Genomic DNA, 12,862 nt, shown 5'->3' on the forward strand with positions numbered 1-12,862 from the left:
AGAGAGCCAGGTCTGTTGCAGGGCTTTCCCTTTGGTTCCTTAGTTTTGGATCCAGTCAGTCGGATCTTCATTTTGTGTCTTCTAGTTTTCTGTACACCTTCTGTGACATTATAAACCGCCCGGGGAAGACCGGATGCCCTGTCATGTTGTTTTCCGGGAGGTGGGAATTTTGAAGACCCGGGTCCCATTTTGGCTGAAGGGGTGGTGGTCTCTGCTCTTTATCCTGAATTGGAGGCAGAGGTTCAGGTAGCCCAGTCAGAGGCTCCTGATCTTTGTCCTCCTGGGAGGTTGTTTGTGCCTCTCGCTTTAAGACACAAGATTTTTAAGGAGCACCACGATACTGTCCTTGCTGGGCACCCGGGGGCAAGAGCCACAGTGGATCTCATCGCTCGGAGATTCTGGTGGCCAGCGCTTCGTAAGTCAGTTGAGGGTTTTGTGGCAGCCTGTGAGACCTGCGCTCGTGCCAAGGTCCCTCATTCACGGCCATCAGGTCCTCTCCTTCCGTTACCCATTCCTTCCCGTCCTTGGACACATCTGTCCATGGACTTCATTACGGACCTGCCTCGTTCCTCGGGGAAGACTGTGATTCTGGTGGTGGTGGACTGTTTTAGCAAAATGGTGCATTTCATTCCTTTTCCTGGCTTGCCCAATGCTAAGACGCTGGCGCAGGCATTTATTGATCACATTGTCAAATTGCATGGTATTCCTTCAGACATAGTCTCTGATAGTGGCACGCAGTTTGTTTCCAGATTCTGGAAGGCTTTCTGTTCTCGCTTGGGGGTTCGGTTGTCATTCTCTTCTGCTTTCCACCCGCAGTCGAATGACCAGACGGAGCGCGTCAATCAGAATCTGGAGACATATCTGCGCTGTTTTGTGGCGGAGAATCAGGAGGATTGGTGTTCTTTTTTATCCCTTGCTGAGTTTGCTTTAAATAACCGTCGTCAGGAGTCCTCTGATAAGTCACCATTTTTTGGTGCATATGGGTTTCATCCGCAGTTTGGGACATTCTCTGGAGAGGGGTCTTCTGGTTTACCTGATGAGGACAGATTCTCCTCGTCTTTGTCATCTATTTGGCAAAAGATTCAGGATAATCTAAAGAGCATGAGTGAGAGATATAAGCGTGTGGCAGATATGAGACGTGTGCCTGGTCCGGACCTGAATGTTGGTGATTTGGTGTGGTTGTCTACTAAGAATATCAAATTGAAGGTTCCCTCCTGGAAGTTGGGTCCTAAGTTTATTGGGCCTTACAAAATCTTGTCCGTCATCAATCCTGTTGCCTACCGTCTTGATCTTCCTCAGACTTGGAAGATCCATAATGTTTTTCATAAGTCCTTATTAAAACCTTATGTCCAACCCATTGTACCCTCGTCTTTGCCTCCTCCTCCGATTGTGGTTGATGGTAATCTTGAATTTCAGGTCTCTAGGATTGTGGATTCTCGTGTTGTCCGCGGTTCTCTCCAGTACCTCGTTCATTGGGAGGGTTATGGTCCTGAGGAGAGGATGTGGGTCCTAGTGACGGACATTAAGGCCACTCGTCTCATCAGGGCTTTCCATAGGTCCCATCCTGAGAAGGTGGGCTCTGAGTGTCCGGAGTCCACTCGTAGAAGGAGGGGTACTGTCACCACCAGACATCTGAGAAGCTCTGTCAGACGTTCTTCAGAACCTCCTGCTTGAGGTTCCTTTTGTTTTGCTTTCGTTTTCTCATCTCGTTAGCCTCTCTCAGCTGTCATGTAGTTGCACTGATTGCATCCCTTTAAATCTCTTCCCATACTGCATCACTTTGCGGTTTATAAAACTTCCTGGAGTGTGTGCATGCTGGATGCTACTACTGAGTCTTCTACAGATACGTTTTGTTCATTCATTTGTGTTTTCCTGTTTGCTGAATCCCAGGTGACCCTGACTCCCTCCGTATCAAGTGTAGGGAGCCGGTGGTCGTGTCTCCCCACTATTATAGGGTGTTCAGGTGTTATACAGTCGAGGAACGAGGATATGCGATCATCTACCATTGAGATTTTTGCATAGGCTGAGCAGTTAGGGAGAGAGCCAGGTCTGTTGCAGGGCTTTCCCTATGGTTCCTTAGTTTTGGATCCAGTCAGTCGGATCTTCATTTTGTGTCTTCTAGTTTTCTGTACACCTTCCGTGACACAAGGGTACCCAAGGCGTTATCGTCTTGCATGGGCCAGGGAGCATCTATGCTGGATGAGGAAACAGTGCGCCTCAGTGCTGTTCACTGATGAAAGTCGATTCACTCTGAGCAGAAATGATGGCCGCCAACAATGTTGGAGACATCAAGGAGAACGCAATGCATCAGCCACTGTTGTCACCAGATGAGCCTTGGGTGGTGGTGGTGTTACAGTGTGGGCAGGTGTGTCTAGTCAATACAGAACTGCCCTACACTTTGTGAACGGTACAGGGACATGCACATACTACTTGAATAACATCATAATACTGCATGAACAACACAGGCCTAATTTAATCTTCATGGGCGACAATGTGCCAGCTCATCGAGGTCGCATCATCAGGGAACGGCTGCTGGAGTGGCCTGGACTTTCTTCAGACCTGAATCCCATTGAAAACCTATTGGATCAGCTGAATCGCTGTGTAGAGGCTCGTAACTATGTACCCCAGAACCTCAATGACCTGAGGGCTGACCTTCAGCAGACAATAAGTTGACTTATGAACAGCATGAGACGTCGTTGTCAAGCTGTAATTGATGCGAGGCCACAAGTTATTGAGACATTAACATTTTTTTTGGGGTATACCCAAAACTGTTATTGGTGTCTGTTTCAATAAATTGTTTGAGATAAGGAAATTACCATTGCTGCTTCTACTTAAATGCCCTACTTTCATAATATAATATCACTGTAGGGTGAACTTTTTACGTTTTCCATAAATTTCACGCGAAAGCCAAATATCCCAAACTTTTTGTGAGTAGTGTATGTATAGATGAGGAACAGGCAAGGAATGACAAGGCAGATCACCAGGACTTTCCCTGACAAAGTGACTTGTAATGGAAATATATTGCCCACTCTGAAAAAGCATAAGGTGGTTGTAGGAGGTTGGAGAGGAGCTGTCACAAATGAGGGAAGAGGCAGATTTCATAATAGCCTTCTCATATTAAGCAATACTAAGATGAACATAAATATGACTTCATAGAGCAGAAAAGTCAACTGCGCATCCAAAAGGGAGAGCAATGAAGAACAGGTGCACACCGTGCAAACATAGTGATATGTAAAGGTTTAGTGGAGGAGGTGCGGGAGCAGAGGACAGGAGTGGTTTTGCTCACATCGTTGGTCCCTAGGGCCGTGCAATGAAAGGCGGGCACACCCTTGTGGTGGGGCTCCTGCCTGATGGTATTTGGGGTACCCATAATGTTGAAGGTTTGTTTGAGTGCATGGCAGGGTGTGTTGAATGCAATGGCTGGCGAGTCGGTAACCAGGTCAGATGCATCAGAATAAACGTCTCTCTACTGAAGTGCAAGATAGGAGTTGTAGTACATGCAACAATAGCAAAACACAGTTTCAATTGTACACAGTGCAGATTGTATGGATTTAGGCAAGGTGGGAGTTAGGGCCCTTTTCCCTCTCTATCTGTCTCAAGTCTCCTCCTGGAGAATCTATGGCGGGCAATAGTGGCTGGAATGTCCACTGAGGGATACAGAATTTTAAAACTGGCCAGGTCGAGTCCAGGTGTAAAGGGTGCCTTAACAGTGTCCCTCACTGCAGTAAAGTCTTAGCAGCTTTTGAAAGTAGGTTACCTTACTGCCTCAAATGCTCGGTCATGCAGAGATCAGTTAGTCTCTGTAGCTTTTTGGACCTAAGAAAGGGGAGCAGAAGTCAAAGTTTTCTAGCCCTTCCAAACTCTCCCTATTACTGACTAGAGCTAGGGGTGGAGCCAGTCCACACCTAACCTTCTACAAGTGCTGAGCCAGGATTCTTAACCCCAACTGTGCCACTAAAACATAATTGTACTGTGTAGAATACATAAAATGATATCATCTAACATAGCATAAAGAAGTGAACAATTTGCAGATGCCCCTTTGCTCTGGGGTACTGCAAGGGGCTCAGACCTTACATAAAGGATCTTGCTGGCCAAGTGGTAAAAGCAAGGATGTGTCTTTAGTGTGGAATGACATTCTTATGGCTTTGTAAAGATGTCCATCTCTTCTCATACTATTCACAGGCCGATGATTGAGATCTGCATTCCCTCATCACTGGACCCGACCCTCGCTCCTCCAGGATGTCATGTTATTTCAATCTTCTCACAGTATACACCATACACCCTGAGTGAAGGGCGGACGTGGAACGAAGAGGAGAGGAATAAATATGCAGATAATGGTAAATGATGTCTTATCAATTATTTTTACATAAAGAGGTTGGAGGTGGTGGTCGTAGACCTGATGGTGGTGGTAGTACTCACAGGTCACAGTGGCAGTCCTCACACCGATGCTCCCTGGGGTCATACAGTGATAGAAGCATACTTTCTTCTCTCGGGAAACACACCAGTATTAGGGCTCCTGCCTGGTGGTAGTTGGGGCACTCTTGATGGTGATCCGTTGGCAAGGTGCGAGGCTTGAGGGCAGGTGCAGGGGCTGGTGAATGATGGAGACAATAACCAGGACCGTTGATTGCAATAAATACAACTTCTTTTTGCTGAATTTAATGATAGGAGGAGTAGTACAAATAGCAGCATAGACACAGTTCCAAAGTATATCACAGTGCAATCCTCTACCAATAGCAGCATATAGATGGCAATGAATGATGTTGGTGGTTTTAGTTCTCCCTTGTTCCCTCTCTCACTAAAGAACATTTTTTTCAGTGTCCCAACAGAATTACAGGTGTGCAACAAGGTTCTTATTAACTCATTCTACAGTTTCTGGACGGGTGGCCAATCCATGTCAAAGTATGGGGATTTCTTTAGCAATGTTCCCACAGCAGCAAAGTCTTTCTGCCATAGACGTGCACTATACTTTGCTTTCAGAGTCCAATGCAAGGCCCTGTGGGTTCTAGACCATCTAAGATGTCTGGTCTTCTTCCTTTAGAGGTTCTCCAGGCAGCTGTAGACTCAGAGACAGAGGTTCTCTGTGCTTGGGTCAGAATCTGCAGGACCTCTCCACACAAACCTCCTTACTGTAGATTTACTCAGACTAGACTCCTTACTCTTACTAACCAGGGGGTGGACCTAGTCCATCACCTGGTAACCTAAACAGTCTGCCAAACTATGAGGCCCCTTTCACACGGGCGAGTATTCCGCGCGGATGCGATGCGTGAGTTGAACGCATTGCACCCGCACTGAATCCCGACCCATTTATTTCTATGGGGCTGTTCACATGAGCGGTGATTTTCATGCATCACTTATGCGTTGCGTGAAGATCGCAGCATGCTCTATATTCTGAGTTTTTCACGTAACACAGGCCCCATAGAAATGAATGGGGTTACGTGAAAATCGCAAGCATCCGCAAGCAAGTGCGGATGCGGTGCGATTTTCACGCACGGTTGCTAGGAGACGATCGGGATGGAGACCCGATCATTATTATTTTCCCTTATAACATGGTTATAAGGGAAAATAATAGCATTCTGAATACAGAATGCATAGTACAAGAGGGGGTTAAAAAAATTTTTACAAAAATTTAACTCACCTTAATCCACTTGATCACGAAGCCAGCATCTCCTTTTGTCTTCATCTTAGCTGTGTGCAGTAACAGGACCTGTGGTGACGTCACTCCAGTCATCACATGATCCATCACCATGGTAAAAGATCGTGTGATGGATCATGTGATGACCGGAGTGACGTCACCACAGGTCCTGTTACTGCACACAGCTAAGATCAAGAGAGAAGGAGATGCCGGCTTCGCGATCAATAAGGTGAGTTTAATTTTTTAAATTATTTTTTTAACCCCCTCCAGCGCTATTGTACTATGCATTCCATATTTAGAATGCTATTATTTTCCCTTATAACCATGTTATAAGGGAAAAATAATACAATCTACAGAAAACCGATCCCAAGCCCGAACTTTCCACTTCATCACCACGACGGCTACAAGGAGAGATTGACCCCTGACCTCTGTAGGGGCAAGAACAGAGAGAGGGTTTAAATCCCCCCCTCCCACCACCAGCACCAGTGTTTCCTGTCCCTACAGAGGACAGGGGCAGAGAGAGTCTCCCTGCGGGGAGATGAAGATGAAAGCGGAACTTCCTGACACCTACCGGGTGTTCCCCCTGCCCTCCTGCGGTCTTCGTACTAACGCTGGGCAGGGGCGAAGGAGGGAGGCCTCGCTCCATTATTATATGTGAGCCTGCTCCCGGTCGCGATCTCCCGCCGGGCCTGTTTGGCTATCGCCGGGTGCGCGCCTAAGCGCTTCAGGATAACGGCCGTCGTCACTTCCGGGTGCCGGGGGAAGTGACGTCATTCAGAAGCGTCTCCGAGTCAAATTTTCGCGCGCAGCAGCGCCGAATGTCTCAGTGTACCGGCGTACATCGGAGCCAGCGTGCAGTCATGTCGGCTGAACCCCGCTCCCCTGGAGACCCTTCTGTGCCGCCTGTAGTAAGTCCCCTGTGGGGAAGCGCTTCTTCCTTTACCCTGTTACTTGTCTATACACTGTACCAGGTTGCTTGTTCCTCCTCCTCCACATCTCTGGCTTGGGGCTCCTGCTGTTAGCATGTGTACTTACCATAGCTAATAAGGGTTGTTCTCCCCAGGTCACTAAGGAGGCTCAGAAAAAGATCAAAAAACAGTCCAAATGTGTGTCCTGCCTCAAACGGCTACCGGACGACTACCGTAAAAAGCTTTGTAAGGACTGCATATCTAATGTGATCGCCGAGGAACAGCCTTCTTTCCTTAAAGATCTAAGGTCCATGATCCATGAGGAAGTTAAAACCTCCTTATCCCAGATGCCTCTATCTAGGGATGCACCCCCTTCAAAAAGACATAGGGGCCCTTCCCCTTCCCTATCTGATCCAGAGATTATAGAGGAGGAGGCCTCGTCCTCCAGAACACGGGAGGACGAGGCGGTCTCCTCTGATCTTGAGACTTCAGAATCAGATCAAAGATTCTGCTTCTCCTTGGACGAGATGCCAGACCTGCTAAGGGCAGTCCGGGCCACTATGGGGGTCGAAGAAACCCCTAAAGCACACTCAGTCCAGGATGAGATGTTTGGGAGACTCAGGGTTAAAAAAACCCGGGTGTTCCCAATCAATGAGAACATACGGGATATGGTGCTGGACGAGTGGTCCAACCCAGAAAAGAGGTTGGGGGTGTCCAGGTCCTTTAAAAACCGGCTGTTGTTTGACACGGACGAAGTTAAAATCTTCAGTGAAACACCGAAAATCGATATTCAGGTCGCAAAGGTCAATAAAAAGACTGCCTTGCCCTTTGAAGACACCTCTCAACTGCGTGATCCCATGGACAGGAAGGCAGATAGCCTCTTAAAAAAATCATGGGAAGCAGCGATGCTTATCTTAAAAACAAACATCGCAGCTACCTCAGTTGCAAGATCCATGAAACTGTGGCTAGAGGAACTGGAATCTCGTATCAGAGATAATACTCCTAGGGATGAGATCTTGAGATCCCTCCCCCTGTTAAAATCCGCCACAGCATTTATGGCTGACGCCTCAGCGGAATCGGTCAGATTCGCTGCAAAGGACGCGGGACTCTCCAATGCGGCCCGTCGCGCCCTATGGATGAAAAGCTGGTCGGGCGACAACACATCAAAGATGAAGCTTTGCTCCATCCCGTTCTCAGGGGAATACGTCTTTGGCCCTGTCCTAGACCGTATCCTGGAGAAAGCGGCTGACAAGAAAAAGGGATTCCCAGAAGAGAGACCCTACAAAAGGAAATATCCCTTTCGGGCCCCCACTAGCCAGAACAATCCCTTTAAGGGTAAAGGGAAGTCAGGACGCTGGAGTTACCCCAAAGGGGGCAGGGGTAGGAATAACCCCTCCTCCTCCCAGAGTAAACCCTCGGATAAACAATGACGTCAGAGTGGGGGGGAGATTGAAGAATTTTCTGACTCCTTGGGAGTCCATTACCCCGAACCCTTGGGTCCGGGACATCATAAGATCCGGGTACCGGATCGAACTCTCTTCATCTCCCCCAAACCGCTTCATTGTTACCAACCCACATTCCCCCAAAGTACGCGGAAAGATTCTGGAAGGAATTCAAAGCCTTCTGGCAACGGACGTAATAGTACAAGTCCCGCCAACACAGCAAAAACAAGGTTTCTATTCAAACCTGTTTTTGGTAGAGAAAAAAGAAGGCTCTTTCCGTACAATCATAAATCTGAAAGCCCTGAACAAATTTGTCATCTATCGAAAGTTCAGGATGGAATCCCTGAAATCCCTGATTCCGTTGATAAAGAGGAATGCCCTGATGTGCTCAGTAGACCTTCAGGACGCATACTATCACGTCCCAATTCATCCAGAGTCACAAAGGTTCTTGAGGTTCGCCATCCAGGACCACAAGAGGGTAACCCGTCACTACCAGTTTACGGCCCTTCCCTTTGGGATATCATCTGCACCCAGAGTGTTTACAAAGCTGGTAGTCGAGATGATGGCCTTCTTGAGACACAAAGGACTGGTGATCATACCGTACCTGGACGATTTCCTCCTAATTGGCAATTCAGAGAAAGAACTCAGAACAGACCTACAAACCTTTCTGTCTCTCGTTCAGGATCTGGGTTGGTTGGTGAACTTGAAGAAATCAAACCTGGTGCCCTCCAGCACTATCCAGTTCCTGGGTGTTATCCTGGATTCCCGAACACAACATACCTTCCTTCCGCCAGACAAGGTCAGAAACCTTCAATTAAAGGTCCGACGATTCCAGCACAGGAGGTCCTGTCCTATAAGAGAAGCTATGAGCCTCCTAGGTCTTCTCTCGTCCTGCATCACGTCCGTCCCATGGAGCCAGTCCCACTTCAGATCCCTCCAGTCGTGGATCCTCAGAGCTTGGAACAGACAGCAGGCCTCCTTGGATCAGAAGGTCCTGATCCCTCTGGCAGTAAAAACCTCCCTAGATTGGTGGAAAAACACAAGCAATCTGTCCTTGGGGGTCGTTTGGGAGAAAATCCCCTACATTCAGGTGCTTACAGACGCAAGCGAGAAAGGATGGGGAGCGAAAGTGGGAGACCGTTGGTGTCAAGGTTCCTGGACCCCAACTATCCGCTCTCAGTCCTCCAATTTCAGGGAACTAGAAGCAGTCTGGAAAGCCCTGAAAACCGCAGAGATACTTCTGAGGGGTCAACACGTAAAGATTCTTTCAGACAACACGACGACGGTGGCGTACCTATCTCACCAGGGAGGCACGAGATCGGAGAAACTGATGTCTATCACAAAGAAGATTTTCAACTGGGCAGAATCCCACGTGAATTCCATCTCCGCAATCCACTTAAAAGGGATACTGAACGTGGAAGCGGACTATCTCAGTCGCCAGTCGATAGACCAGACAGAATGGTCCTTGAATCCAGAAGTGTTCCAGCTACTGGCAGAAAGATGGGGCACTCCACAGGTGGATCTGTTCGCATCCAAAAGAAACGCAAAGGTACCGACGTTCTGTTCGTTAAACCCACGGGACTATCCCTGGGCGTTGGATGCGCTCACAATTCGTTGGGACTGGGATCTCAGTTATGCGTTCCCACCATTGCCTCTACTTCCCAGGATAATCCAGAAACTCTACCTAGAAGATACGACACTAATCCTGATAGCTCCCTATTGGCCGAAGAGGAGCTGGTTCCCTGCTCTAAGGAATCTATCAGTAGAGGACCCATGGCCTCTTCCTGCCAGGAGGGACCTGCTTCACCAAGGCCCAATACTACACCCAAACCCAAGCTTCCTCAAGTTGTCAGCTTGGATCCTGAGGTCCAGAAGTTGAGGTCACAGGGGCTTTCGGACCAAGTGATAACTACCCTTAAAGCGAGTAGGAAGAAAGTTACCTTCTCAATTTATCTAAAAATTTGGAAGAGATTCTGTACATGGATGGGGAACCCGGCCCCAAACTTAGAGCCGCCCAATTTCTTGAAAATCTTGGACTTCCTCCAGCAGGGACTTGAACTAGGTCTCAGACCCTCTACCCTAAAGGTACAGGTCTCGGCACTAGCCTGCTTCTTTGATCGAGATATAGCCAGTCATCACTGGATCAGGAGATTCATGAAAGCTGCCTCCCGTCTACGCCCCTCTCTAAAATCTAGGATCCCCAGCTGGGACCTTAACGTGGTACTCACTGGCTTAACTCTCGCTCCATTTGAACCCCTATTTGATTGTTCCATCAAACATCTGTCGTTTAAAACTGCTTTCTTGGTGGCCATCACGTCCGCAAGAAGGATAGGCGAGATCCAAGCATTATCGATACAGGAACCCTATCTCCGTATCACCGATGATAGGATTATTCTTAAATTGGATCCGGGTTTCTTGCCTAAGGTAGTATCGGATTTCCACCGTAACCAGGAGATAGTCTTACCCTCCTTTTGCAATAATCCCTCTAACGATAGGGAATCTAACTTCCACTCTCTAGACGTAAGACGCTCTGTCTTACGGTATCTTGAAGTGTCAAAAGGTTTCCGTAGATCAAATAACCTGTTTGTCCTCTTCTCGGGGAAGAATAAGGGTCTAAAAGCCTCCAGATCCTCTCTAGCACGGTGGATAAAAGACTCCATTTCCATTTCTTACGAGTCCCAAGACCTGTCTTGCCCCTCAAATTTAAGAGCTCACTCTACCCGGGCCATGTCCTCCTCCCAGGCAGAACGGGCCGGAGCTTCCCTTGAAGACATTTGTAAAGCCGCTACGTGGTCTAACATCCACACCTTTACAAAACACTATAGGTTAGACCTATCTAGCTCAGACTTGTCTTTTGGACGGAAAGTCCTTCAGGCGGTCGTCCCCCCCTAAGCTATAATTTTTTATATCTCCTTGTAGCCGTCGTGGTGATGAAGTGGAAAGCCGGAATTAGACTTACCGGTAATTCAATTTCCACGAGATCACCACGACGGCACATATATTCCCTACCCTTCTTTTGCGTTACCTGGGAGGTTATGAAGGAATACCCTCTTGGTTTATTATGTTTTGTTCTCACCACTTTTTTCTGTCTCTGTAATTTTGGACACACTGGTGCTGGTGGTGGGAGGGGGGGATTTAAACCCTCTCTCTGTTCCTGCCCCTACAGAGGTCAGGGGTCAATCTCTCCTTGTAGCCGTCGTGGTGATCTCGTGGAAATTGAATTACCGGTAAGTCTAATTCCGGCTTTTGCACTCGCGCTGAAAAATCGCGTGTGTTCCCGCAACGCACCCGCACATTTTCCCGCAACGCCCGTGTGAAAGAGTCCTTAGGATGCTGATACGGTGCTAGTGAGTTTACATGAAACACAGTAAATAACATTTAAATTAAGAACACTGCATTAACTATTTGGTATTAGTTACGGTAACTCTTTGCAGTAGTCCTTTGGGGTACTGCATTCCCTCTTTCCAAATATATATTAAAAAAATAGTTATGTTTTTGCAATAAACCAGCAGTTAGTGACCTCCCCCTATTAGTCAGAGCAGAGTCTTCTCTATGGTGGATCTTGCTCTAAAGGCCAGTTGACAGAAACTCCCCCAGGTCCATAATTACCATAAAACTAAAAAGGGCATATACTCCAGTCACTGGCCTCAACAGTATATGGTACGAGAACTCTGAGGCCAGTGATTGGCTACAGCAACCATGTGCTGAATGCTGCAGTCTGTAAGCAGAAACTGGAGGTGAAGACTCGAGCTGCAGAGCTGGAAACTGCAGGGGACTAAGTGGTCAGTATATGTACTACTGTACTAGTACCTTTTCTGAATTAGTCATAGTCTTTTGAAATGTTTATTTTATTTTTTACTTTTGCTTTATTATATTTAGTTCTGTTTTATCTCATGTATGTTTTTATAAAACATGTATATCAGGTATAAAGGTATAAAGCAGAAGACATCCAATGCCGGATATTTATTGTTCACCTAATGCAATCATGTGGTCGCAGAATATGGAAACATGAGTTTTAGATTTTGTGCATTTGTACAACTGCAGCCTAATTGTATTAAGTACGTCAGGGAAGAGCAGATCTGAAAAATGTATGACTTTAGGATTTAGTCCTTGAGCCAAGATCTTGTAGACCTTCACTATATGAACATTGGGGGTCATTTATTGTATGGAAATACGCCTATATTAGGAGTATTTCAGGTGCAGATGGCAGCACAGCGGTTAGTTGCGCCGCCATCTGCGTCTTTTCTCCACTCACGCCAGGTCTAAAATTGTGGGTGTGGCGTGGGTGGGGAAGGGGATGGGCCAGCTGTTGCAGGCGTAGAAAAAGGTCTAAATGTAAGCCAGCTCGGAAGCTGTCTTACAGTGGGGAAAATAACATTTTCCAGATGGTCTTTGGTGAACTTCAAGGGGCCTGGACATGTGCTGGCGTTCATTTTCTAATAATTGCACCAACAGTTGTTGCCTTCTCACCAAGCTGCTTGCCTATTGTCCTGTAGCCCATTCCAGCCTTAGGCAGGTCTACAATTTTGTCCTTGGTGTCCTTAGACAGCTCTTTGGTCTTGGCCATGGTGGATAGGTTGGAGCATGATTGATTGCGTGTGTGGACAGGTGTCTTTTATACAGGTAACGAGTTCAAAAAGGTGCAATTAATACAGGTAACGAGTGCAGAGTAGGAGGGCTTCTTAAAGAAAAACTAACAGGTCTGTGAGAGCCAGAACTCTTGCTGGTTGATAGGTGATTCTGTCCCTCACAGTTGAAGTGTACCTACGATACAAATTACAGACCTCTCCATTCTTTGTAGGTGGGAAAACTTGCAAAATGACCAGTGTATCAAATACTTATTTTCCCCACTGTACATTTAGAAGTGGCGCTGGATC

At 47.2% G+C, this 12,862-nt stretch overlaps 1 protein-coding gene across 1 annotated transcript in view; it reads left to right on the forward strand.

Moving 5' to 3' along the window:
- The window catches only part of PYROXD2 (pyridine nucleotide-disulphide oxidoreductase domain 2), a 105,738-nt gene that overhangs the window by 67,003 nt on the left and 25,873 nt on the right, over window positions 1–12,862 (forward strand). Inside the window, 1 exon segment of the mRNA XM_044297426.1 lies at window positions 4,183–4,337. Coding sequence (XP_044153361.1) covers window positions 4,183–4,337 — 155 coding nt within the window.

The sequence above is a fragment of the Bufo gargarizans genome, chromosome 6, assembly GCF_014858855.1.
Source record: "Bufo gargarizans isolate SCDJY-AF-19 chromosome 6, ASM1485885v1, whole genome shotgun sequence".
NCBI lineage: Eukaryota > Metazoa > Chordata > Amphibia > Anura > Bufonidae > Bufo > Bufo gargarizans.